Below are 26,511 nucleotides of genomic sequence, written 5' to 3'. Positions count from 1 at the left end.
AGGAATCCTTGATACCGTTGATACCACTTATATAGAAAATCACTTTTGATAAAGAGAATACAAAAATCACAGGGCTAGAAGAAAAAATAATTTATATCTTGTTCTTTAAATGTAACAGTACCTTTTCATGGAATAAAATGCAGATATCTCAATCTGACATATTTTTTGAAGATGCATCTTATTGTGTGAATATACATGCACACCTGTGTGTAGGTAGAAAGGCACTGGGTCCCTGGGAAATATATCACAGGCATTTGTGGGACGCCCAGCTTGTTACCTGGGTGCTAGGATCCTAATTCTGGTCCTCATGACTGAGCAACAAGCACTCTTTTAGCAACTGAGCCCTGTTCTCTAACACCTGAAGTACTTATTCTGTTGCCTCTCATTTGAATCACATGAGAATGACTAAAAAGTTAAGGAACAGTGGATAGGAAAATGCAGTTCTGGGGGCTGGAGAGGAAACCAAGTACAGGAGCGCCTTTGGCTACATAGGGCCGTGAGCTGTCCCCAACATCCTGCATACATACATGCTCGCACAAAGATGCTTTGTGTTGAAAGCTGTGAGGAGAGGCCCATGTAACCCCTCCTAAGGCGAAAGCTACTTCGTACACAAACCTTCTTTACTCTCTAGCTGCTGTGGTGTTTTCTTCTTCTTCTTATCTTCATAAACTGGCCTTTTCTTTGGCAACGAGTCTTTTGATGGCACTTCAACACCTAAGCAGTGGGGAGAAAAAAGAGAAAAAGTTAAGGCTTATACTGTCATATGGTTTATTTGGTACTGGAGAGAGAGAATTTAAACTGAGGCATAGTAGCTCATACTTCTAACCCCAGCACTTTGGGAGGGTGAGGCAAGGAGACCACCTTATTGAGGTTCTAGATCAATGTGGGCTACATGGGCTTCATCTCAACACTTCCAAAACAGTAAAGGAGTTTAAAAGACACACACCCCAAAATACGAAAGGACATTCAGAGAGAAACCTATGGCTTCTTCCCGGGGTGCCTGTACATCCACACACACTGAGGGCTAAGGAGTGTGTGGACCTAGCAAGCAGCATGGCAACGAAGCAGCAGAGCAGCTCTGGCACCACACACTGACTCAATCAGCCAGAGTCTAAGTTCTCCAATCACGCTGGTCAGGTGTTCTAAAAATGCCAAACAAGCACCGTCACCAGTCTGGCTTTTGCCATCAGAATGGACATGGGAGCCATCAGTACTCCATTTGTGCTTGTTTTATTTTAGACAGGATCATGTTATGTAGCCTAGGATAGTCTTGAACTCAAAGATCAACCATCTCTGCTCAAAAGTCCTGGGGCTAAGAAGGGAATGGCACCAAGCCTGTCCCAGCATTTCATCTGTAACTGCTGACTCACTGTATTATACAAGTTCATCGACCCAGTTAACGGTTGAAGAGCTTCTGACCAATCTACAGTAATACGAGAAACGCAGATGTGAGTATTTTCACACGGGCTTCTTCATGAGTTATCTCTTGAATGACACAGAAGTTAAATATGTGTTTAGTATTGTTCAAAACTGTCAGCTGTTCTTAAAAGTGGACTTTTAGACTTAGCTTTCAAGTTTACAGTTTACTGTTAAAGTGGCCATTCAAATCTTTTATATGCTTTTATAAGGAGGTGTTAGGTTTCCAATTGTTGAATAAAAGGCTTTAATAGACCTCGGATAGTCTTCATAAAATATGAACTAGGAAGGTGTAAATTCTCCTTCCTTTATGGTTTCCATGTTATTACACATTTATGTGTCCTTGGCATCCACAATGTCACAGGACACATGTGAAGGTCAAAGGGTAACTTGGCAAAGTTAGTTCTCTCCCGCCATGTGGGTATCAGGGGCTGAACTCAGGTTATCAGGTTTGGAGGCAAGTTCCTTAATTCACTGAGCCATCTTGCCAGACCCTTAATTATACTTTTAGAGACATATCTGAAAACTCCCCACCTAACACATTTTCTCCTATTTTTCTCTTAAAGTTTTGACATCTAATATTTAGAACTAAGATCTATTTTGAATTAATAAAAATGGGGATAAGGACAAGTTTCTGCATAGGGACATTCAATCGTTTAACATTTGTTCAAAATAATCTACATATACTGCATCCATTGAATTTCCCTCTATAAAGGAGAATAAAGTCACTCTCATGTGCAGGTGCTGCTCTGCTCATCTCCTTTCCACCCATGTGCCAATCACTGATCCAATATAACACTACAATGATCCTTGGGGCTCTAGACTGTGTTTTAAATTTTTATTTAGAGTAAATCTTGTTATCAGGTAACTTGAGGCTTCCAAATTACTGTTTTCAAAAACATTCTTGGGAAGGCTGGACGGAGGCTCAGTGGTTATGAGCACCCGCTGTTCTTGCACAGGAGTGGGGTCTAGTCCTCAGGACCACATGGCAGCTTATAACCATCCATAACTCTACTTCCAAAGGACCTGATGCCTTTTCCTGACCTCTGTGGGCACCAGGCACCACACATGCACATGTACATATATACAGTTAACAACACTCATACACCGTGTGTGTGTGTGTGTGTGTGTGTGTGTGTGTGTGTGTGTCCAAGGCAGGGGACTATGTAGCTCTGGCTGTCTTGGAACAGAGCAGACTGGCTTTGACTCATTTGCTTCCCAAGTGCTAGAATTAAACATGTCCACAACACGCCCAGCTTAAATAAACCTTAAAAGGTTTTAAAGCAATCACTTTGGCTAGTCTAAGTCAACCTTTTCACGTCTGTGTTTTAGAAACAGGAAGCAGAGCACTGTAAAGTGTCATTCTGTAATTTCAACTGAGATCCCACTGAATCCATGGGTAAATTAACCCAATTTAGGGAAAGCTTCACAGTCTCGAGTCTTGGGGGTAACAGTATGTTTTATACAGTCATTGTTTTGATTTATTCTTTGCTGTTTTACAATTTTCAGATTTACAAGTAATAGATTTATAATGCTTCCACTTTCTTTTGTGGATTGGCTTAATAAATGTTACTGCTCGAGTGTTTGTTTTTTTTTTCTGCAGCAGCAAATAGCTGGCACAAAAACACAACGGATGTTTACATCCTGATCATCTATCTGTTACTTACAGCCCTGGTAACCTCATCCTTAGCGCTACATCTGTCTTGGTGAAGAAGATGCCACAGCATTTTTCTATGTTGATGACCATAACCTGCAGAGGCAGCTTCCTAGCCTCTTTGCAGTCTGCCTGCCATACACTAGGACATCACAGCATGACACTCAATGAGTATGGTGAGCAAAGGCTGCCCTGCCTTTTCCATAATATAAGGATTTCTTTTTATTCAATTTTAAAATTACTTTAGTTGTATGTATGTGCACACAGTCATATATTTGAAAATGAGTCAGAGGACAATTTAAAGTCTGTTCTTTTCCTTCCACTATGTGGGTCTCAGAGATCAACCCCAGGGTAACAGGTCTGGCAGCAAGTGTCTTTATCCACTCAGCCATCTTTTCTGCTTACTGTTTTTCAACTTTTCACCACTAATTTAACAGCTGTGCCTTTTGGGGGGTTGGGAGTGTGTAGTAGAAGGAGACTGATATCTTAAAATGTCAGACCAGGAAGTTCAATGATACGGTTTGTAAATGACAACTCGATAAATCTTTAGACTGCTAAAATGAAAAGACAGTGATTGATTTTCAAATAGTCAGTCAGTCTTACATTCCCAGGATTATACCCAATTTATGAGATTATCCTTATGTATAACATATGCAAATACTTATGTAAATCTATAGATATCAATACATATTCATAAATATCTATCTATCTATCTATCTATCTATCTATCTATCTATCTATCTATCTATCTATCTATCTCTTTGACCCTGTTAATGAATGTTTCAAGTGCTTGAATGTACCAAGCTTGCTTGATTAATTGCTTGCTTTAGTTAATTTGGCCATGATGATTTGGAATCTTTGGCATTCACAATCTTGTCATTAGCTTATATCGTGTCACAGCTCAGCTGTTCTAAGGAGAGAAGTTTCATAGTAGTTGAGCAGCAGTATAGAGAGTAGAGTATAGGTTTGAGGCCAGCCCTCTGAGCAACTTAAGGCTGTGAAGACAATACCAGGGATTAAAGAATGCAAAAGGCCCGGGGATGTTTGTGTACAGCTTTGCAGAAGCCTGGCCTTTTGCCTTTAGAAGTAGCCCTTCCCCTTTAGCTGGACCTGAATCCCAAACTGACTGACCACTGGGACAAGGAGTCAGCTAATTACAACTCCACAGAGCTCGGTGGTCTCTTGAGGTTTCCAGCTCTGTGACCCTAGTGTCACTCAGCCAAAGCATGGAGAAAAAAAACTGTTAGCAAAAAAAAAAGTGAGTTCCCTTAAACTTTTCTGATATCAGAGATCCCTTACTCAACAACCCTGGCCATCATTAAGCAAACAAATAGGAATACTACTCTAATTTCACATAATGTTATACAATAATGTACTCAATTCAAAAATGAAGAAAATTATTTAAAATTTTACAAATGAAGGGAAATTCTGGGACTCTTTTCATCCCACAAAGGACCACAAACATCTTCCTTCTGACACAGTCCATAAATGGAGGCTGTAAAGTACGAAGCACAGTTCAGAATCAGCCACAAGTGACAAGGGTGAGCTTTACCTGCCTCTAAACTCTCACAGGGATGCCTCACAGAGAAATGCAGGGCCTATTTCAGGATCTACTTTCTTAAACACATCCTTAGTAATACAAAGTTTACGCCATCTGTCTCAGATAAATCTGCTGCTTTCCCCAACCCCCAACTGGAGGACTCAAGCGAAGGAGACTATGATAGACAATGGTGCCCACCTGCTCCCCATCCTGGAGTAGCACACACTTCATCTCCTCACCAAGAGAGACAAGATGAAACATAATACACACAAAACACTGAAGCTTTAAAGAATTCACAAAGAGCCGGGCGTGGTGGCGCACGCCTTTAGTCCCAGCACTCGGGAGACAGAGGCAGGTGGATTTCTGAGTTCGAGGCCAGCCTGGTCTACAAAGTGAGTTCCAGGACAGTCATGGCTACACAGAGAAACCCTGTCTCGAAAAACCAAAAAAAAAAAAAAAAAAAGAATTCACAAAGAAAACAAAAACACATTATAACTGTAGAAGGTAGACCAAGAATCTTCCTAAACATGCTCATGTCCTAAATCCCACACAGAGTGGGAATGTGGAAGAAGAGCAGACAGACAATGAAGATGGCCTACATGACATGATTTAACGTTAAGCACTTAAACGTGTGTGGAGTAGGGAAATTACCTGGCTCGAGCCAACTTCGTCATGGCATTCTTCACGAGTAAAGGAGAGCCTTTTCCAGAGAGTCTGGGATCAGAGGGAGATGTGGCTGAACACACAGGTAGAAGGTGGAAGGCTTCGAGATGGACACTCGTGAGCCATGGAATGTGGGTGGCCTCTAAAGGCTTTTAGAAGAGACCACAGAATGTTCTTGCTCAGAAGCTCTACAAACACACAGGCCTGCCAACACTCCAGTCCAGCCCTGCCTTTCAGTTACACAACTGTAAGCTATACAATGTGTGTTGCTTTCAGGTAGTTTGTGGTCATTTACAACACAGTCATGATAATGTATCTGTGCCTTCCGCCAGCTCAGGAACTGCTGAGACGCAAATGCAAAGGAAACGGTTTTGTACCTCAGCATTCCATAGTAAATATTCCCTTGGCTTTCGACAAGGTGGATAAAGCTTTCTAATGGTCCTTTATGTGTACTGTAAGTTATTCTGCAAGATTCACAGAGACCAACACTACCAGGAACACTGGGTGAGTGTCCAGGCCCCACAGGTCCAACAGTCCCCACTGTCATCTGCGTATGGACTCCCTTTTTACCATGTCTCAAAATTACGTCTGTTTCCTGGTGAACTTCCTCTTCACTGAAATAATTTACATTCTGGGCTTTTCTTATCAATCTATAGTTAAGAGTAATAATTTGCTACACTATATTTTTAAAAATGCAACACCAAGTGAGATTCAATACACTGACTTATCCAAAGTAAAAACTTCTAATTTCAAGTCATTAATCTATTTCCATTTGAATTCATAGTTATCATTTTTATTATTTTAATGTTTTCTCCCAAATAAAGGAGGTAAAGGAGTACTGTTGAGACACTAGAGTAAATCCAAGTCTAATTTGTAACATTACAAAGTATGAGGGCACATCCTCTTCTCAGTTTACAGTTACTGGTAGAGACCTACAAATGAATGGTAGCATATTACAGCCCTCTCCTCTACTCCTGTAACACAGTAAGATACCTTCTCAGAAACTCAGACTCCTTTCAGCTAACACAGGCATTCAGTCTGGTCACGAGTTTTACAATACAGACAGCAGCAGGATTATATAGTATTTTGAATAAAATCAAAAATAAGACTCAATGTCTCTAACTTTAAAGTATAGGGGTGTGTGTATGTAGGTGGGTAATGATAAAAGCTAGAATTGCAAAGATCAGAGTTAAAACTATGAAAACAGAAATGTTTTAAGCAAACCAAAGAAAGAGGTTACAATAGACAGTACAGCTTCCCTGCCTAGCAGCCCGCATCTACCAGGTCAACAGCTTAATCCAGAGGAGAAAACTGCACGCTAATAACTAGGCCAGATTTACTCAACTGGGTTCTTAAAAATCAACACAAGCACTTCTGTGCAATCAAGACATCACACTCAAATTCTCCAAGGTGACTGAAAACCTCCAGCAATTTCCACAGATACCAGAAAATCCCTGCAGATATCCAGAAGAACATTCTGAAATTACTAAGTTTTACATTGTTCTAGGCAATGGATGTGGCAACTTATCTCTCCATAGTGAGCTACCTTTCAAAGACAGAGTGAGACAACACTAGAGGATCTTTGCTAAGAGTAGTCACATCATTATAGACTGTGGACAGCCTTTCAGAGCTGAAAAATTAAAACTTTCTATTACTAGACCATGTGGATCCAGAAGCTGTCAGGCACAGGACAGCATTAAAGACTGAGAAAAAGAGACCCAGGGCCAGAGCTGCCTCTTCAGAAACAATCTCTTCCACACAGGTTGTAAAGACTGATAAAGCCTGATAGTAAATAATTTATAATCTTAATTTCCATCTAATTACATCTCTAGCTACTCCATAAAACAGCATTTCTGAGGCTGTAAAATTATTCTCTTCCTGTTCCATTCAAATTTGTTCTAAGAGCCTTTCATCACCAGTGGCTTCTGAGGTCTGCTTGGGCACCAACTATATGCAACTGTATTCTCTAACACCACTAGTTTTTAAGGTATATCCTCAATTAATAAATTTTCTGAAATCTATGTACAAACATAATAAAGAGTTCATCCCAAAAAAAAAATTAGGTTTCTGTCTGCTTCAGCTCTGTGCATCACCATTTCCTATGATGATAGGTCTCAACAGCAATGTCAAACAAAGGTCACCACAGCATCAGTTACAAAGTACACACCATCTGAGTCACTGATATCATTCTAACCAAGTTCCTTACATGACTACATAAAAGTTTAAGGAATAAGTGACAGCAGATGCTGGCGAGGATGTGGAGAAAGAGGAACACTCCTCCATTGCTAAGTGGGATTGCAAGCTGGTACAACCACTCTGGAAATCTGTCTGGTAGTTTCTCAGAAAACTGGACATAGTACTACCTGAGGACCTAGCTATACCACTCCTGGGCATATACCCAGAAGATGCTTCAACATGTAATAAGGACACATGCTCCACTATGTTCATAGCAGCCATATTTATAACAGCCAGAAACTGGAAACAACCCAGATGTCCCTCAACCAAGGAACGGATACAGAAAATGTGGTACATTTACACAACGAAATACTACTCAGCTATTAAAAACAATGACTTCAAGAAATTCGCAGGCAAATGAATGGAACTTGAAAATATCCTGAGTGAGGTGACTCAGTCACAAAAGAACACACATGGTATGCACTCACTAATAAGTGGGTATTAGCCCATAAGTTCAGAATATCCAAATTCAATTCACAGACCATATGAATCCCAAGAAGAAAGAAAACCAAAATGTGGATGGTTCAGTGCTTCTTAGAAGGGTGAACCAAATACTCACAGAAGGAAATGTGGAGACAAAGTGTGGAGCAGAGACTGAAGGAGAGGACATCCAGAGACTGCCCCACATGGGGATCCATCCCATACACAGCCACCAATCCCGGATGCTATTGTGGATGCCGGGAAGTACGTGCTGACGGGAGTCTGATATGATTGTCTCCTGAGAGGCTCTGCCAGAGCCTGACAAATACAGAGGCGGATGCTCGAAACCAATCAGCCATTAAATTGAGCATGGGGTCCCCGATGAAGGAGTTGGAGAAGGGACTGAAGGAGCAGCAGCACCATGGAGACAGCAATAGTGTCAGCCGGCCAGATCCCCCTGGAGCTCCCAGAGACTGGACCAACAACCACCAATCATGGAGGGACCCAGGGCTCCAGCCACATATGTGGCAGAGGATGGCCTTGTTGGACATCAGTGGGAGGAGAGGCCCTTGGGCCACAGGGTGTTTGATGCCCCAATGTCGGGGAACGCCAGGGAGGGAAGACAGGAGTGGGGTGGGTTGGGTGGGAGAGCACCCTCATAGAGGCAGGGGGAGGGGGGATAGGAGAGGTTGCCAAAGGCGAGACCTGGAAAGGGGAAAACATTTGAAATGTACATAAAGAAAATATCCAATTAAAAAAAAAGTTTGAGGAATATAAGGAGGAAATTAAGGGAAGACCCAGAAAGAAAGTTTTCTCAATGGAGCAAAGATATTATTTTAGGTCTTATCAGTTAAAACCACAACTATATGACTGATTTGTCATCTTTAAACACCATCAACTAGGACAGAAACCAAGGCTGTGTGATAAATAGCTGATTCCAGATCTACAACAAAAACATGGGTGAACCAACATGGGTGAAGCTAGAAGGAAGAAATCAGTTAACACCATACTGTGGTCCTGTGGAAGTCAGTCAGTCCCATGGACTATCCCTGGGGAAGATGATGCAATGAGTATCAAATGCATCATAGCGTCGAGAGGTAAAATCAGTAATCTCCACTCATTGATACAGTCACAAAACCAAAAATCAGAATTAAATTCTCGAGACACTTTTTAAGGTTGTCAGACACCAACTGATTATTCTGAAGCCTTATAAGGGGAAAAGAAGTAAACACTTATCTTGACATCTCTGGAAGAAAACTGTGTTTGGGGTAAAGTATTTCGATACCTTGGTTAATTCAATGTAGGATAAAAGGAAAAATTAATTATTACCAATGTTGTAATTCCTAAAGAATACTGAATAAATGGTAACAACTGACTGGATGTTAGAACTATTACTGAAGGGGTTTGTTTTGTTTTGTTTTACAATAGGGCTGCTCTTCAAACCTGACACTGCAGCACATCAGAAAGCCCAACTCTGTCCCAGCTGATGTGAGCAAGCATACAGTACCACTAAGAAGCTGCCAAGCTGTGGAATCTAAGAAATTACAGAATAAAAGCACACTGTTTACCAACATCAGGAGAGTGTAATTCTACAAGGTCAGAATTTGAGATATTCTAGTGAACTCTCCAGAATCGTCAATAACTACATGGCATGTCAAAATGGAGGTGGGTGGTAGTACTGAGAGACAAACCTATCAACCAAATGCAATCTGTCGCTCACATCTGGATCCAGATTTACACCAACCCATTTATAAGATCTCTGAAAGACTGAGGAAAAAAATGAAAACACAAATCAAAAATAAAAAGGTAATTTGTGGGCTGAGTAGGTGGCTTAGTTGGTAAACACCTGCAGGGTGATCATGAGGATGTGCTAAGACATCTAGCACTCACACTAAAAAGCAAGCAAGCAAACCTGCTCAGAGCTGCTGTGCACACCTGTAACCCAGCACTTGGAGACTGAAGGCTGGCAGACCCACTCTAGACAAGTGCTGTGCTCCAGCTTTAGCCAAAGATCCTGTCTCAAAAACATAAGGTGGAGAAGCAATTAAGACACTCAGTGTCAGGGGCTGGAGAGATGGCTCAGCGAGTAAGAGCACTGACTGACGGCTCTTCCAGAGGTCCTGAGTTCAATTCCTAGCAACCACATGGTGGCTCACAATCATCTGAAATGGGAGCGGATGCCCTCTTCTGGTGTCTGAAGAGAGCAATAGTGCACTCATATACATATAAATAAATAAATAAATCTTTTAAAAAAAGACACTCAATGTCGACCTTTGACCCCACCATGTGCACATAGATGCATGCACCTACAAAAAAAATTTTTGAAAAACCTAAATATTGTTAGTGATAATATATATTCTACCTACACTAAGCAAAGTCCATCTATAAATAATCGAGAGAAAAAGTAAAAAAATAAGTGTCTATAACTCACTTCAAAGAACCGCAGGGGGAAAACTGGTCAGAGGAAAAAGGAATGTCAAACAAAACTGGAAAAGGTTAGTAATCAGTGAGGCTGCTTAGAAGGCCTCACTTTCACTTTTTCACTTCATTGGAGGGCGGGCAAATTTCATAGGAATTTATTATTTGCACATAAACTTCCATCACAGCATAGAAGGCATTCTCCCTAACAATGGCACTTTCCACCTGTTCCGTCCTTTGCTTACACAGTTTTCCACAGATTCAATCCCACACCACTGAAGTCCTGAGAAGCTGCGCACACAGAGTTCAACCACCAAGGCCACTACTTACCCTGAGCTTGGAGGTGTCTAAGGGTCACTTCGGCTCTGGCTCTGGCTTCTCTCTGGGACTTAGTTAACAGCTTTCCTTCTTTTTTTAACCGTTCTTTTCTTTCTTTTTCTTTTTGCTTTTTCCTTTCTCTTTTTTCTTGTTCTAATCGTTCCTAAACAAGAGTACATGGCATATAAAAAAATTATACTAGCTAAATGAACCATGAAGTTTAAAATAAACAACACAAATTTCAAACATCTTAAAAATGCATGCAAAATATGTTGGGAGATTACAACTGAAGATATCAAAATGTTATACATTATTCTTAAAATAACACCAGGTTATAGTATTGGCAGTAGCACACATGCAGCTTCGTCTCTCCACGGGGAGGTGAGGAAGACTTTCCTGTACCTCTCCATCTTACGTATGTCAGAGCACTTAGCATAACTGCAATGCCCATACACACATGTACATTTCACAGAAAACAGACCTCAGGTAAAACTCACTACCAGTATAAGACATACCTCTTCTTTTCGTTTGGCTTCAAGCTCCTCAAGCCGCTTAATCCTTTCTTCCTCCTCTCTCTTCTGTCTCTCCTCCTCCTCTTTGAGCTTAGCCAAAGCTTCCTGGATAGCTTTAACAGTAGATTTACTAGGGCCTTTCTTCTTCTCTTTTTCTTTCTCATCTTTCTCTGTTTTCTTTTTCTTCTTATCTTTTTTCTTTTTGTCTCCTTCATTGTCGTCTACCCAAAAAAATAAAGGCAAAGTGCTCAAGCTTATTTCTATGACAGTGAATACACACTAGCCAGAATGCAAGGAGCACTGTGGCTTCTGCCACCAGTTCTCAAAGAGTGGCATGGATCACAGCGACCTGAGACCCTTGTGTCTAGAACAGCTCATCAGAGATCACAGTTGACCCACAGGGCGTCTGCCAATGCTGTTGCTGGCCTGAGTCACCCTGATGAACAGACGCTGTCAGCAGTAAAAAGGCAACAGACGTGTCAGGGATCTGCCAGATAATCACAGCACAGGTCTGAAATTCTAAAGAAGCAGACTAGCTCAAGCCCATTTAGGTGCTAAAGTCATTTTACTTCTGTGAGATGGGGATGATGAAAACAATGCTAAGAATATGGGGGCATGGGAACAAAATACAAAAATATAACTGTACTTCAAAACCCTGAAGAAATAAAATCTGTGATGGTGTTTCTCCTCAAAATTCAGAGAATAAAAATCTCAATGGTTAAAAACTGGTTTTTGGGTTTTTTTGTTTTTTGTTTGACTAAAAATCTTTCTAGTCTAAGAAAAAACTATTATTTTTAGAAATCTAAATCACCTGATATTTAGATATATTTATTCTAAGAGAAAGCAATCAGCACACACCTTTAATCCCAGAGCTCAGAAGGCAAAGGCAGTTGAAAATCTGTGAGTTGGAGGCCAGCCTGGTCTACAGAGTGAGTTCTAGCACAGCCAGGGCTACACACAGAGACCCTGCCTCGAAAAAAAAATTAAAAAAACAAACAAAAAAAGAAAGCAATCAGGTAGAATATTTATATTTCAATTACTGATCAATTTACTTCAATTACCAAAAAAGACAAACGAGGTCAGTAACAAGACTTAGCAGATAAAGGGGAAAAGCTACCAAGTGGGTAGCCCATGTTTGATTCCTGAAGCTGAGTGGTCCTGAGAGCTGATTCCTAAAGGCTGTCCTCTGACCTCTCCCTCCCCATATGATGGGCACAATATGTCCACACAGACAAACCAGTAAATGAAACAAAAACATGCTCCCTGTCATCTAAGTGTAACTAATTTAAGTCTCTTAATTTACTTTTCCTTTTATATTTCAAAGGTTAAGCTGTTTTTTTGTTTTTTTTTTTTTATAGAAAGGGAAAATTTTAGTTAACATCTGACATGAATTTTGAGAAGGAAATCTCTTTGGCCACTGAGTCTTTATTAACAGCAAAAGAAGTATTCATAATAAAACTTTATTAAATTTCTATTGTATAAGTAAATAGTTCAGAGAAATGGTTTAACGAGTAGAGTGTTTGCCATGCAAACACGAGGAATTCAGATCATACCCCCAGTGATCACATAAAAAGCCAGACATGGGCTGGAGAGATGGCTCAGCAGTTAGGAGCACTGACTGCTCTAAGGCCCTGAGTTCAAATCCCAGCAACCACATGGTGGCTCACAACCATCTGCAATGGATCTGATGCCCTCTTCTGGTGTGTCTGAAGAAAGCAAAGGTGAATACATAAAATAAATAAATCTTAAAAAATAAAAAGAAAAGCCAGACGTGACAGCACTGTTTCCTGACCAGCCAGTATACTAACTCTATGTTCAGTGAAACCCTGTCTCAAAAAAATCAGATGGAAGACGATTTCTTATGCTCTATCTCAGCATTCCTTGGTTGCCTGTGGTTCTCTACAGAGAGCTGAGGCACTGGCTTTACTGTATCTATCTGTTGGTGTCTCTATTCAACTGCTGTTCAGAAAGCCATTTGGGTGAGGCTTTATACATACAGTTTCTGACACTCCGGGGGACTCAACCTCACAGCAGTTCATGGGAAAAAAACAAGGCCATAAATTTAAAAGAGAGGTATACAGAAAGACCGTAGAGAAATGGTGTAATATTAAAAACAGATCATGGAAAGTGACAGCGGAATCGACCTCCAGCCTCCTCTGCACACAAAGAGATGGACCCCCCCCCCACACACACACACATGTGTATGAGGACTAGTCACAAGATAGTATGACCACAACTTAGACCAAACATGAACCAGAGCCTTCTGTGGCCATGACCAACCTTCCAGAGCTGCAGCAGTGTCTCCTTTCTCTTCCGAGGCAGCTCCTGTGTCAGGAGTCCCTCTGAGTGTCAACACCTCCTCCTCAGGTCTCTTCTGAGGCTCCCTCTGTTTACTCTGCTCCTTCTTGCCCTTCTCTAGCTCTTCTTTCTCCTTCATCTTCCGCAACTTCGCTTTCTCTTCATCTCTCTTTTTCTTCTCGCGCTCTTTCTTTTCTGCCTTCTTCTGGGCCACCGTCTTAATTTTGAAGGAAGAGTCATCGTCCTCATTCCCACTGTCTACGGTAGGAACGGACTTGTTCTTCTGATTTTTTTTCTGTCCTTTTCTGGACTGCAAAAATTCATCGGACTCACCACCACTTTCACCAGAGGAGTTTACTCTCGAACGTTCTTTACTTCTTTTGCTATTGTCTTCATCCTCTTCTGACCCGTCCCGTTTTTTCGTGGATTTCTGGGCTTTTTTACCTTTTTTAGAAAGTTTATTAGAATCATCAGCATCCTCACTCCCAGAAAGGGGTGCCTCTGAGTTAGGTCTGGCAGTCTTTTTTGACTTTGAATCTTTATCTTCCAATTCTTCACTATCATTCTCATCAAAACTTGTTTTCTTGCCTTTTTGTCCCTTCTTCTTTTTATCTTGTTTTGAGGCAGATTCTTCTTCATTGTTTTCTGTAGGCTAAAAAGTATCCCTTATTAGAAACATCAACAGACTGTCATCCCTTAAAGGTCATGGGGCTCCTCAGTGTGGAGCACTTCACTCAGTGCTCACCTCAATACCTTTTATGGAAGCATGACTGTCTTGTTTCACAAGAATATTAAAGTATGAGTCTGGAGGTAGCTTAGCAGTGAGGAGCAACTGTTGCTCTTGCAAAGAACTCAGGTTTAGCTCCTGCACTCACATGCAGCTCACAACCATCTGTAACTCCAGCTGTAGAGGATCTAATGCCCTCTCGTCTGACCTCTGTGAGCACCAGGCACACACATGGTACATGTAGCTATATGCAGGCAAAACACTCATACACAAAGCAAAAATCTAAAAGAAAACAAAAGAGGAAAAAAAATAGGAACAAATCCAACCACACAAAAGAATATGCCTCACACTCACCACACACTTCACAATCCAGGTGCCCTAAACAATAATGAAAAGTACACAGACAACTGAAGGTGGAGACGCCATTACTGACCCCAAGTGGATCAAGTTTATCAACAGGCAATACATTGAGTATCCCTAGATTCCTATAAAGTGTATTTCTATCAATTGGAGGTTTAAAACAATACTGCTTTTTTTTCCCCCTGAAAATTTAGTTCCTCCCTTTGACTAGTATTATAGAAACTATTTATATATCTACAACCACACATTTCCAAACCAGGCAACTCCCAGAACATGGCCAAGAAGACAGCGGAGACAGGAAGGATGCTGTTCTCTCTCACCTTGACTGCAGCGGCGTCTCTGTCAGCTCTGATGCCTTGGGCTTCCAGAGACAACTCCTCCAGCTCTCTCAGAATGTCGTTCTCACTAGAAAAGAAGTACATGGGATTTGAAGCACTGGAAGCATTAGATGGCTGCAATGCTCAAGCTACGAAAATCTAAATGCTTTTAAAAACATACTCAAAGTCTTGTTTCTTTTTCTCCTTTTTCTTCTTTCCCTTTGACTTCTGAGGCTCCTGCTCCTTGGCAGCACCAGCTCCTTCTATTTCTGCAGCCAAGGCGCCCAAATCAGTATCATCCTTGGTACTTAAATGAAAACAAAGAACAAAATGTTACTCAACAACAAGCAATCTACTTGTTCACTTATACAGATCTTTCCTTGCTATTTTACACCCTTTCACATATTAGCAACACAGAGAAACAATATCAAGTTCTCTCATAATAGCACAGTACCTACCTACCAAACTGTCTGTCTTCTTCCATAAAGATCACTATGCCAAAACCAGAAGGTATGAATCAAGAGCCCTACCCCTAAAACAGACAAGCAAACAGCCTAGGCAGGGAAGGGAAAAAAGTAACTTCTGCAAGTAATGAACATCTGTGCATATGCACATGAGCATTTTTCTGAATGGAATTATTTTCATAAAACATTGAATAACTAAAGTATAAAACAAGCTATCAGAAAACCTAAGTAAGTAGACCTTTATACATTTTTCACTTAAAACAGCAGAAATTAGAGTGTTGAAAAACTTTAGAAACCAACTAGTCTATTGTCTAATTTTATTAGTTGAGAAAATGGGACTACACAAAGATCTAAATACCTTGTTGAAAGCATAACTATACAATTTACATGAGTTAAGTATGGTTTACTAAATAACACACACAGACACGCGCACTCCAAAATTTAGAACCAAACCTATTTGCAATCTTTTACATGTCTGATTCCAGTCTACAATGTCTCACCTATATTAGTTGGAGAAACCAAAGTTCCAGTCAAGTTAAAATCTACAGAAAGCCAAGGTCAGTCATTCTGAAATGTACATGCACAAAAAGTATGTTAAATGACACATTAAGACATCAAAAGATGCGGCTGATGTAAAAAATAATCAAGTTTCCCTCCATCAACTTAACTCCCAGAATAATGGCTCTGAGACTATTTCTTTTTTTTTTTTTTTTTTTTTTTTTTAAGATTTAGTTATTTATTATATGTAAGTGTAGCTGTCTTCAGACACTCCAGAAGATGGAGTCAGATCTCATTACGGATGGTTGTGAGCCACCGTGTGGTTGCTGGGATTTGAACTCCGGACCTTCAGAAAGCCACCATCAGAAGAGCAGTCGGGTGCTCTTACCTACTGAGCCATCTCACCAGCCCCCAGAGACTGACTATTTCTTAATAAACGCCTAGACCATAAACTTCAGCTTGCTCTTTGACTCGCTCTCAACTTATTCCCCCTTCAGTCTAACCTGCCTCATCCTATCAGGATTCTGGGGTCAATCTCCCACACTTCTATTTCCCAGAATTCTTTCTATCCCTACCGGGTGTCCCATCTCCAATTTTTTTGCGTCAGCTTGTTGGCCATAAGTTTTTTTTTTTTTTTTTAACCAGGAGGCGTTCATAAGAAGTCCTCTCTACAGGCTGGAGGGACGGCTCAGCAGTAAAGCGCTCACTGCTCTTGCAGATGACCTGGTGGTTCACAAGCATCTGTCACTCCAATTCCAAAGGAACCAATGCCCTTTTCTGGCCTCCTCCAACACTAGGCACACATGGGTTGTACAGACATAGATCCAGGCACAACAACTATATACATACAATAAAATTCTATTTTAAAAGAGACATCAAAAGCTTTTATGGAACAGAGGAACACTTTAGATATTGTTTAATCTGGTAAGAACTTCTAAAGAAAAATACATTAACTGCTTCCTTACAATAAAAAGACTGTTTAAATAAATACTGACAAATACCAAATTTAATTTCAAGAAACTTACTAGAGGATAGGAACTGTAAATCTAGAAATAAAGGAACTTAGTACTTTCATGAAAAGTTGAAGAGAATTAAAATACTTGATACTTTCATGTGGCTCTGAACAGTTTAAACGCACCACATCTATCCTGGGGAAGTGAGGAGTGGAAAACTTCCTAGTAAAGCAGCTTGGAAACAAGCAACCCAGAAGGGAAAGACATTAACTCGGCAAGGAGGATGGATGGTACAGATAATAATGGTAGTGTACAAATGAAGAAAACAAAACTTCAAAATACAAAGTTTGTGACATTGAAGCTTGGTGATGAGGTTTTAGACAAAACCCAAACAAAAGGCACAAGCCATGAAAGAGCAATAAGGCTGTATTAAAATGAAACACTTCTGAAGAAGACACTGTTAAAAAAATGAAAACACAAAACAAAGTGGGAACGATATTTACAAAATAATATGCTATTAAACACTTGTGTCTAAAATACACACAGAACTCCTAAGTGCACTCAACTAAATATGGGTAGAAGATATGAACAGTTATATTGCCAAAAGGCAAACAAGTTGCAAACAATATAAATGAAAACAAAGCTCAGTAAAAGAAAAATGGAATTAAGACAAGGAAGGAGATGGTGTTCTCTATTCCAAAGGCTAAAATCCAAGTAACTGAAAGTGTCAGATGCTGATGAAAGCACAAAGGTGATGTAAGAGACAGACAAGCCTGAAGCATCTTGTAATGCCAGAAAGTAAGAATTGGATTAAATAAGACAAGAAAGTCAGCACGTGCACACACAATGCTAGGTATGTGACACGTGGGAACATGAACAACTCAAGGAGCTCCAACCACTACTGAAAACAGCAAAGTAGTTAACTAGAGCAACTAATTAAACACAGTATTAAATTATAAGTCAAGGGATGGTGGAATAGCTCAGTGGCTGCTAGCATGATCTATCTGCCTACACACGTAAGACATCAGACTTGATCCGCAGGACTACAAAACAGTAAAGAAATCTGACTTATAAGACAAAGTAATAAAATAACAGCCACTAACTAGTTCATGCTGAGATGAACAAATGGATGAATGAGGAAGAAACAAAAGCTAAATAAAACTCCATATCTGGGGGTAGAACATCAATTCCCACTCCTAATACTGTGGGTGTGCATAGATAAAATGAGGCTAAAGAAAAATTTACCACAAAACATGTGGTACATATTTAACAGTCAGTAAAAACAAAAGAAATCTAAACAAACTCAGCATTACAGCTAATTCATACCAGTTTCTTAATTGTAGCAAGTGCATCATGCTGCTATGTTAACAAGGTGTGGTGGTTTGAAGGACACTGGCCCCCATAGACTCACACCTTTGAATACTGGTCTGCAGTTAGAACTGTTTGGGGAAGATTAGGCTTAACTGGAGGTGTGTCAGTGGTGCAGGCCTGAGGCTTCCATTTGCACCATTCTGAGTTCAGAGAGTGACTGACTGATCCTGATGTCATGATTTTGCTTCACTCTTTAACCCTCTGACATTGTAAGTCCCATTCAATGTTTTCTTTTATAAGCTACCATGGTCATGTTATTTATCAACAGCATAGAAAAGGAACTACTGCACAGGGAAAATCAGGACTGGATAGACAAAGATTTTGCACATGTATATTTCTGTATCTCTGTGTGCAGGTATGTACATATGTATGCAGATGCATACAGAGACCAAAAAAGGGGCTGGATCCCTTGGGGTTAATAGGTATTTATGAGATATTCAAACTGTGTGCTGGGAACTGAGCTTAGGGCCTCTGGAAGAGCAGTACACACCCACTCCTGAGCCATGTAGACAGCTCCCTGAAAGTTATTTTTTAAAAATTCACCTGAAGAAAGGAAATCATGTCATTTAAATCTACTCCAAGGCAAATATTAAAATTTAATAAAACATGCACATAAATTGTATGTTAAAAAACAAAAAATGCTGGCGAGATGATGGCTCAGTGGTTAAGAGTGCCGACTTCTCTTCCGAAGGTCCCGAGTTCAAATCCCAGCAACCACATGTTGGCTCACAACCATCCCTAACGAAATCTGATGTCCTCTTCTGGAGTGTCTTAAGACAGCTACAGTGTACTTACATACGATAAGTAAATAAATCTAAAAAAAAAAAAAACAAAAAATGGCAGGGCAGTGGTGGCACATGCCTTTAATCCCAGCACTTGGGAGGCAGAGGCAGGTGGATTTCTCAGTTTCAAGGCCAGCCTGGTTTATATATGGAGTTCCAGGACAGCCAGGGCTACAACACAGAGAAACCCTGTCTCAAAAACAAACAAACAAACAAAACACAAAAACCATAAAATGTTGATGAAAGAAATACAAAGAGACAGAGGAATCACATCTGTTGATAGAAGACTACCAAAAACCACTTAACAAAATTCTCTCCAATATTATACAAAGGCTTAATGAAAACCCAGGAAAGATTTTTAAGACATGGATAGTACAGAAAATTATAAAATTTATATGAGAGGGCAAAACACTTAGAATAGTTAAGAGAATGTTTTTCCTTTTTTGTGAGAAAATAAGGTGGGGAGCAAAAATTCCAAGGCTTATAATGTAGCTGACAAAAATACACAAAACTATACTGGAATTCTGATAAAATACAAATGCCTGGAACAGAAGGAAAACCAAAACCAGCCTCCATGAAGGTAGCCTCACACAAGTGTGCTCATCCTCCTTGTATATAGGACAAAGGCCATTGACAAGGAAGCTAACCTTCCCACAAATGAGATGGTGCAAATGAACATCCTCAACAAAAGATTATAGTCTCTGTATGAGGCACTCTGTGATTTAAAAAACAGAACCTCTGGGAAAATAGAGGAAATAAACTGAAACTCATCAAAATGAAGAACTCTTGGAGTTGGAAAGACCATAGACGTGACCTGAGGAAAACAAGCTCCAGAGTCGGGGCAGGAGATCGAGAAGTGCTTATCTGAAAAACAGCTAATTCCAGAATGTGTTCAAAAACATTCAAAACCCAACTGCAAAATACCCAATAGTCCAATTTGAAAATCAGCCAAATGAAAGGGATACAATTAAAGACACTCCATGTTAGTCATTGGGAAATGGGAGCTTCCCACTGGACAGCAATCAGAATGCCACAGTGTACACCATCACAACGCCACATTCCCAACATGGTCACAATGCTAGTCAGAGTGTAGGGAACTGCACGGGTCACCAAAGGATGTGAACAGGCACATGTGGGGTATGCAGGGGGAGCTGGTGCTGGAACACACAGAATATAACCAGCCCCAGCCCTGATGCTCTGAATCTTAACTGTGGAAATGTCTACACAAATCTACAGACATGAATGATGATAATACATACCACAGTAAACATACACAAGAGTGTAAATGAAACCAAGCATTTGACTATGACCAGTGGCTTTTATCAGTTCCAACATGTGAGTCATGCCATCATGACACAGCTTTAGGATTATCACAACAAACTAGGAAATAGACACTGAGTTCTATCATTTCTTACAAGTACATATGACTCTGTAACAATCCCCAAACAAAAGATCAATTCTTTAGACAGGATAAATTAATACTATTAACAAAATTAAAGTCTAAAGAAATATTTGCAATATAAGCACATGAAGGATTGTCCTATAATACTTCAGCTTCCTACAAGCCTTTAAGTTGCAAAAATGCCCAATAAACACATGACAAGATGGTCAGTATTACAGAATAAAGTGTAAGCTACATCGAGGCGTCATCACCACTGCCCATCTGCTAGAGTAAGGACCAGGAAACAAGCACTGAGAGGACAGGGACAGCTGACACTCACCCGCCCCCATAGGCAAAGCAGAAGTGGCACAGTCAAATTGGGAAGACAGTTTCAAGTCCTCTTAAAGCTACATGCAAGCAAGCACCCTCTCCCTCTCCCACATACCATCCCCCTCTCCCTCCCCCTCCCCCATCCTTCACCCCTCCCCCTCCCCCCCACTCCCTTACCTCTAACCATATGACCCTGCAAGCTTACTCCTAAGCATTCACCAGAGTAGTATGTGTCCACACAAAGACTTGTATGCAAATGTTTAGAGCAATTTTATTCATAATCATGAAAGCTACAAACTTCGAACACCTGTAAGATAGTTTCAAAATAGCCAAGACCCACCCAGCAGAGTATTCCACAATTAAAGGGGGCAAGAATGCTGATGCATGCACCAGCACAGAGGACTCTCAGTCACTACACTAAAGAAAAGCCAATCAGGAAATGCTGACTACAAAGCATCACTCCTCCAAGTAGCACACCCCATCTCTAGCAAGGGAAAGCATGACAGAACTAGGCACGGGGTGCAGCTCAGCGATAAGCTCGCTTGCCAGTGTGTGTGAGCCTCCGGGTTTGATTCCTAGAACTTAACCACAGCGACTCCTAGACAAAGCCTTCTGTAGGGAGATCACTTACCAAAGGTCCTAAGCAAATGGTCTACTTACTCACAGGGACATGACCTAGCCCATTGATTGTACACTTGAAATGTGCACATTTTATATTACTTACACCTCAAAAAATGTGTTTGCTCAATTTCCAGATTATAAAAACCATAAAGGATCAATAGAGAACATATTTAACAATTTAAAACAGTTAAAACTAAAATTACATACACGCCTAAAAATTATTTATCCATTTTTTAACTTATGACAATACCTAATCTTTTACATTAACAATGTAATGTGTAGTTAAAATTATGTTACTATGGACATTTTTTTTTTTTTTTTTTTTGGTTTTTCAAAACAGGGTTTCTCTGTATAGCCCTGGCTGTCCTGGAACTCACTTTGTAGACCAGGCTGGCCTCGAACTCAGAAATCTGCCTGCCTCTGCCTCCCAAGTGCTGGGATTAAAGGCATGCACCATTTTAAGACATCTTTTATTTTAAATATATAATTTATTTTATGTCCATTGCCTCAATGTATGTCTGTGGGAGGATGTCAGAAGCCCTGGAACTGCAGTTACAGATAAGTGTGAGCTGTCAAGTGGATGATGGGAAATTGAATCTGGGTCTTCTGGAAGAGTAGCCAGTGTTCTTCACCACTGAGCCATCTCTCCAGCCCCAAGACATATTTCTTAATAATGTGTGTTTAAGTATGCACTCAGCATTGGTATTTGGTATTTCTCCTTGCACCACATGTTCCTTTCCATTGTAGATCTCCATAGGAGTTATTACTAATAATCAAAAATACTAGCAGCAACAATATAAAAATATTGCAATTAAGATATATACGCATTTAGAGACCAGTATAAAATCTTCCCTTTTAAGGAAACAAGGTCTCCCTGGCTGGCCTGGAATCATGAGTTCAAAACCGAAGTAAGCAACAAGACTCTGCCTCCAAAACAAACAAACACACACCAAAAAACAACCCACCCCCCCAAACCAAAACCCAAAAACCCAAGTAACAACAATGCTCAAAATTTCTCTGATGCTCTCTGGTGGTTTGAATGAGAAGGACCCCTATAAGCTCAAGTGTTTGAATGCATAGGCCCCAATTAGACCAACTATTTGGTAAAGATTAGGAGATGTGGCCTTGTTGAAAGAGGTGTGTGTGTCACTGTGAACTGACTTTCAGGTTTCAAAAGCCCATGCTCGGCCTAGTGTGTATCTGTGTGTCTGTGGTCCCTCTCTCTCCTTCCCCTGCTGCCTGTGGGTCAGGATATGAATCTCCCAGCTACTGCTCCAGCACTGTATTTGTCTGCCTCCCACCATGATGATAATGGATTGAACCTCTGGAACTATAAGCAAACCCACAAGTATGCTTTCTTTCTAAAAGGCGCCTTGGTCATACTGTCTCTCTGCAGCAATAGAAGAATAACTGAGCCATGCTCTGAAGTAAAAGTTTAGTGACTGCTTATCAATAGAACATGACAGAAGTAATGTTAAGAGTTTCCAGGCCAAGGCCTTAAAGCCACAGTTTCTCCTTTCTGTCTCTTTGCTCTCTGCCAGGTAGTGTGATGCTCAAGTCACACCAAGAGGTCAAGTTCAGGTTCCAATGGCAAGTCCAGAGGAGGTTCCAAAGAAGAGCCATTATCAACCACCAGAGGAGGTTAAATTTTTCATAAAGCAAGCTTAAGAATGGCTCCATTACAGCCACCATGACTGTATAATCACAGAAAAAGCCAGCCAGAAAACATAGTTAATGCCCAGGACTACAAAAAAATGATAATTGTCATTAAGCCCTTTAAGTTTGAGATGATTTGTTAGGACAGATGTGGTATACCAATTTCCTCTGAGAATAAAACATCCCATCATTTAAGGAAGCGCAAAGTAAACAACTCAAATAGCTTCAAGAAGTCCCTGAAACTGACCAAACTCACAAGCCAGACTCCCGACACTCACCTCCACCATCAGTAAGCAATAAAGAAGGGCCTAGAGTCACTCACAGACTAGCCAAACTGCAAAGCAGACTGTGAGACCAGACCAGATGGCAGGAAGAAGCAGACAACAGCCAAGCTGCCTGAAGTTTAGACCAACTGAGTCACCTAGAAAGGACACTCTCCAACCTACTGAGCTCTCTGCCGGCTGTGGAGTATGCTCCAGGTTCCCCACTTTTATGAGCTGTCACTCATGCTGAGGTGGGCTCCTATAAGTAACCCAATACAATTCATTGTTCCACCAAGTTGGACTTGGTCTCTGTATTTTGGTCTTTCATGATCTCTGTATTTGAGGTGAATAGACATGTGCCTCCCCGTGAAAGTCTTGTTTTACAGTAACACAGTAATAACTGGGACATTCCTGTATTTCTTTCTACTCCTAGCCTGAAGAAAAGCCAAGTATGTTTATAGAAGGAATCAAAATCCAAACACTCTTTCATCTACCCACCACTGTCTAAAATCCCAAAGTGCCAAGGAAAGGGAAGGCCAGACTAAAGCCTGTTGCTGCCTCTCTTTATCCTACCTTGCTCTGTTTCTCTCTCCTCGAACACTTTCAGCAACATTCAAAAAAGGAAAGGCAGGAAGAGAAAGCCTACTCTTTACTCAGCAGCTCCAGTATCAAAACTGGAACACCTGTTCCTCCCCGTTGGCATCTCCCTTCTCCGGCTTCTCCTTACTCCTGATCTCCAGCCCTACCTCAGACCTGAACAAAAATCCAGAACTCACTGCTCCCCTACCAATCCCAACAGCTCTTATTCCCAGCTATGCTGTTAAAAGATCTATCTCCAGTACTATAGCCCCTCAGTTAACTAAGAGCTACGTGTGTGCACAACAAACACACACAAAATCAGCCCCACCCCTTCATCCCAACTTAACAACATCCTTATGGTGCAGTAACACCTTTATAGAAACCAGAAACCCCATCACCATTACAATGCACAGTACAACAAACACAAAGTATCCTTATTCCCTCTACAAACACAAACTAATATTTACTGTTTTAATTCTTAAAAATTTTACTTGTGTGTATGTTTATCTGTGAGTGTATGCCACATGTGCGTGGGCACCCGTACAGTCCATATTAGCACCTGATCAGCATTAGGAGCCTGGATATGATGAGACACACCAGTAGCCCCAGATACTCAGAAGGTTGAGGCAGGAAAACACTTGATCCCTAGATGATGTTCTGGCCTAGGCAACATAGTAAGACTTCGTCAGTAAAAGAAAATAATAATAATAAATAAATAAGAGATGCCTCTTATGCCATGAAATAACTATCCACCTGTTTTCTAAGTGCTCACTTAAAAGTAAACTCAGTGTCTCTGTAGTCTGCTTCAATGAATCTGGTGCTTACTGTTAAAGAATTACCACCACCTAACTTACTCTGTTTACTGCCACATAACTGGTAGTGGCACACACCTTTAATCCCAGTACTTGAGAGGTAGAGGCAGGAAGATTTCTGTGAGTCTGAGGCCAGCCTAGTCTAGGAGTTCTAGGACAGCCAGAATTGTTACACAGAGAATCCCAGTCTCAATAAAACATAAATAAATAAACGAACAAATAAAAACCTGAATAGGACAAAACAAACAAAAAAGTAAAAAGTTTAATGCTGATGATTATTTTCTGAGAGGTTATTTCTGAAAAACTAACTTATCAAACACAACCATAATTATGCAGGCCTGACTAGTTGTGTACAGAATTATTGGTAGTTTTATAGCAACTGAAAACCCTAAACATTACTATTATCCCTTAGCACTCAAGAGAGGTAGAACACAGCATGCTCCTGTTTTTCCAATCTAGTACACTCTCATGATGGTAAAATTTAATTACTAGCTGCATTTCAAAATGCAAGTTTGAAAGCAGGGTTGAGTGTCTCATGCTTAGCAGAAGCTCCCAGTGTCTATGCATATACACTTATCTGCCATAATAAAATATGTTCCCCTTCTTCCACCCATTTTCTCAGTTTTAGGGCAAAGTATGGAGAAGAAGCAACAGGTACCAAGTCTGGCCTTTACATGGGAGAAGGGGGGAAAGGAAGGGGAAAGGAAGAAAGGAGGAAGGAGGGAGAGGGAAGGAGAAGGAGGGGAGTGAGGTACAGGGGGAGGGAGGGAGAGGAGGAGGGAGGGAGAATTGGTGGCACTTATCTTTAATTCCAGTATTTGGAAGACAGGGGCAGGAGAATCTCTGTTAAGTTCTGCCTGGTCTAACAGTGAGTGCCAGGACAGCCAGGGCTACACACAGAAACCCTGTCTCAAAAAAACAGAAGGAAAAAAAGAAAGAAAGAAAAATTCTGGGAGCCGAATAAAGAAAGGTGAAGGCTTCAAGAAAAGGGTTCCTCAGCACGATGCCTGGTGCAGCAAAGTGACCTGGAAAGCCTAAGTTGTTCCTATGGTCAAGATTCAAGTGGCCTACATCTATCCCTCTTCAGCGGGCTATATCCCCTGCCATACATCTGTTGCCATCGACAGATAAAGAAATATTGTTACAGAGACTAACTTTTATAAAGAAAAAAAGGGAGAGGGACAGATGGGGATGAGAAAAGGGGTTAGAAGGGGAGGGAAGGGGAATAAAACAGGAACAAAGGCTTCTGTCTGTCCACCCTGGGACCATCCCAGCCTTCTACAGCAACAAGCACCAAGGGATTCTGTGCATTCCTAAGAGGCACCACAGTCAAGAAGAACCTGCTCAGGAATGGCGATCACAACTTTAAAAGACTAGGCAAGTTGCTCACCAGTGTCAACACAGAGCAGTTTAGTAAAAATCCGTCTAAGGCTGGGAATGGTGCCATGTGACTTTAATTCTAGCACTTGGAAGGCAGAGGCATGTGACCGATCTCTGAGTTCAAGGCCAGCCTGATCTACTCATGACAGCCAGGGCATTAGAAACAAACCCTGTCTTGAAAAACAAAGCAAACAAACAAGCCTGACTGCTACTATAATTACTTTACCTCTGCATATGGCAAAACTTCCAAACTGCATTCTAAAGCACTAAGTTGAAAGGCTAGTTAAAAAAATACAGTGAGACTTTATGTACCACTACCAAGACTCTAGCATATGTACATTCTCCACATCAGTGGAAATGCTTCATATTAAAATTTACAGTTAAATGCTATAAATGATGTAGCTTGGTGGCTGAACACTTGCCTGACATGCACAGGGCTTCAGGTTCAACCCCAAACACATTAAAAAATGAAATTTACAGTTAAGATATAAATGTTTCTTACAATTGACTGTGTAAATCCTTGAAATATTATAATATTATGAA

General features: G+C 40.7%; 1 protein-coding gene and 1 long non-coding RNA gene across 3 annotated transcripts in view; one reads left to right on the top strand and one right to left on the bottom strand.

Moving 5' to 3' along the window:
* Positions 1-26,511, bottom strand: part of Eif5b (eukaryotic translation initiation factor 5B) — a 57,570-nt gene that overhangs the window by 22,589 nt on the left and 8,470 nt on the right. The window contains exons 2-7 of the mRNA NM_198303.2: positions 15,060-15,185; positions 14,882-14,966; positions 13,457-14,126; positions 11,180-11,397; positions 10,677-10,827; positions 616-714 (exon numbers count right to left, since the gene is read on the bottom strand). Coding sequence (NP_938045.2) covers positions 616-714; positions 10,677-10,827; positions 11,180-11,397; positions 13,457-14,126; positions 14,882-14,966; positions 15,060-15,185 — 1,349 coding nt within the window. The remainder of the gene's footprint in view (positions 1-615; positions 715-10,676; positions 10,828-11,179; positions 11,398-13,456; positions 14,127-14,881; positions 14,967-15,059; positions 15,186-26,511) is intronic.
* On the top strand, positions 714-9,501 carry Gm34448. Of its 2 annotated transcripts, XR_003948650.1 has the most exons (3): positions 1,297-1,448; positions 3,086-3,246; positions 9,357-9,501. It is a non-coding gene; the product is annotated as a predicted gene, 34448 (long non-coding RNA). The 2 variants fall into 2 exon arrangements; XR_373331.3 differs by having other exon boundaries at positions 714-3,246.

This window comes from Mus musculus, chromosome 1 (genome assembly GCF_000001635.26).
Source record: "Mus musculus strain C57BL/6J chromosome 1, GRCm38.p6 C57BL/6J".
NCBI lineage: Eukaryota > Metazoa > Chordata > Mammalia > Rodentia > Muridae > Mus > Mus musculus.
Note: the sequence above shows the minus strand (reverse complement) of the source record. Positions and strands in the feature narration are given on the sequence as shown.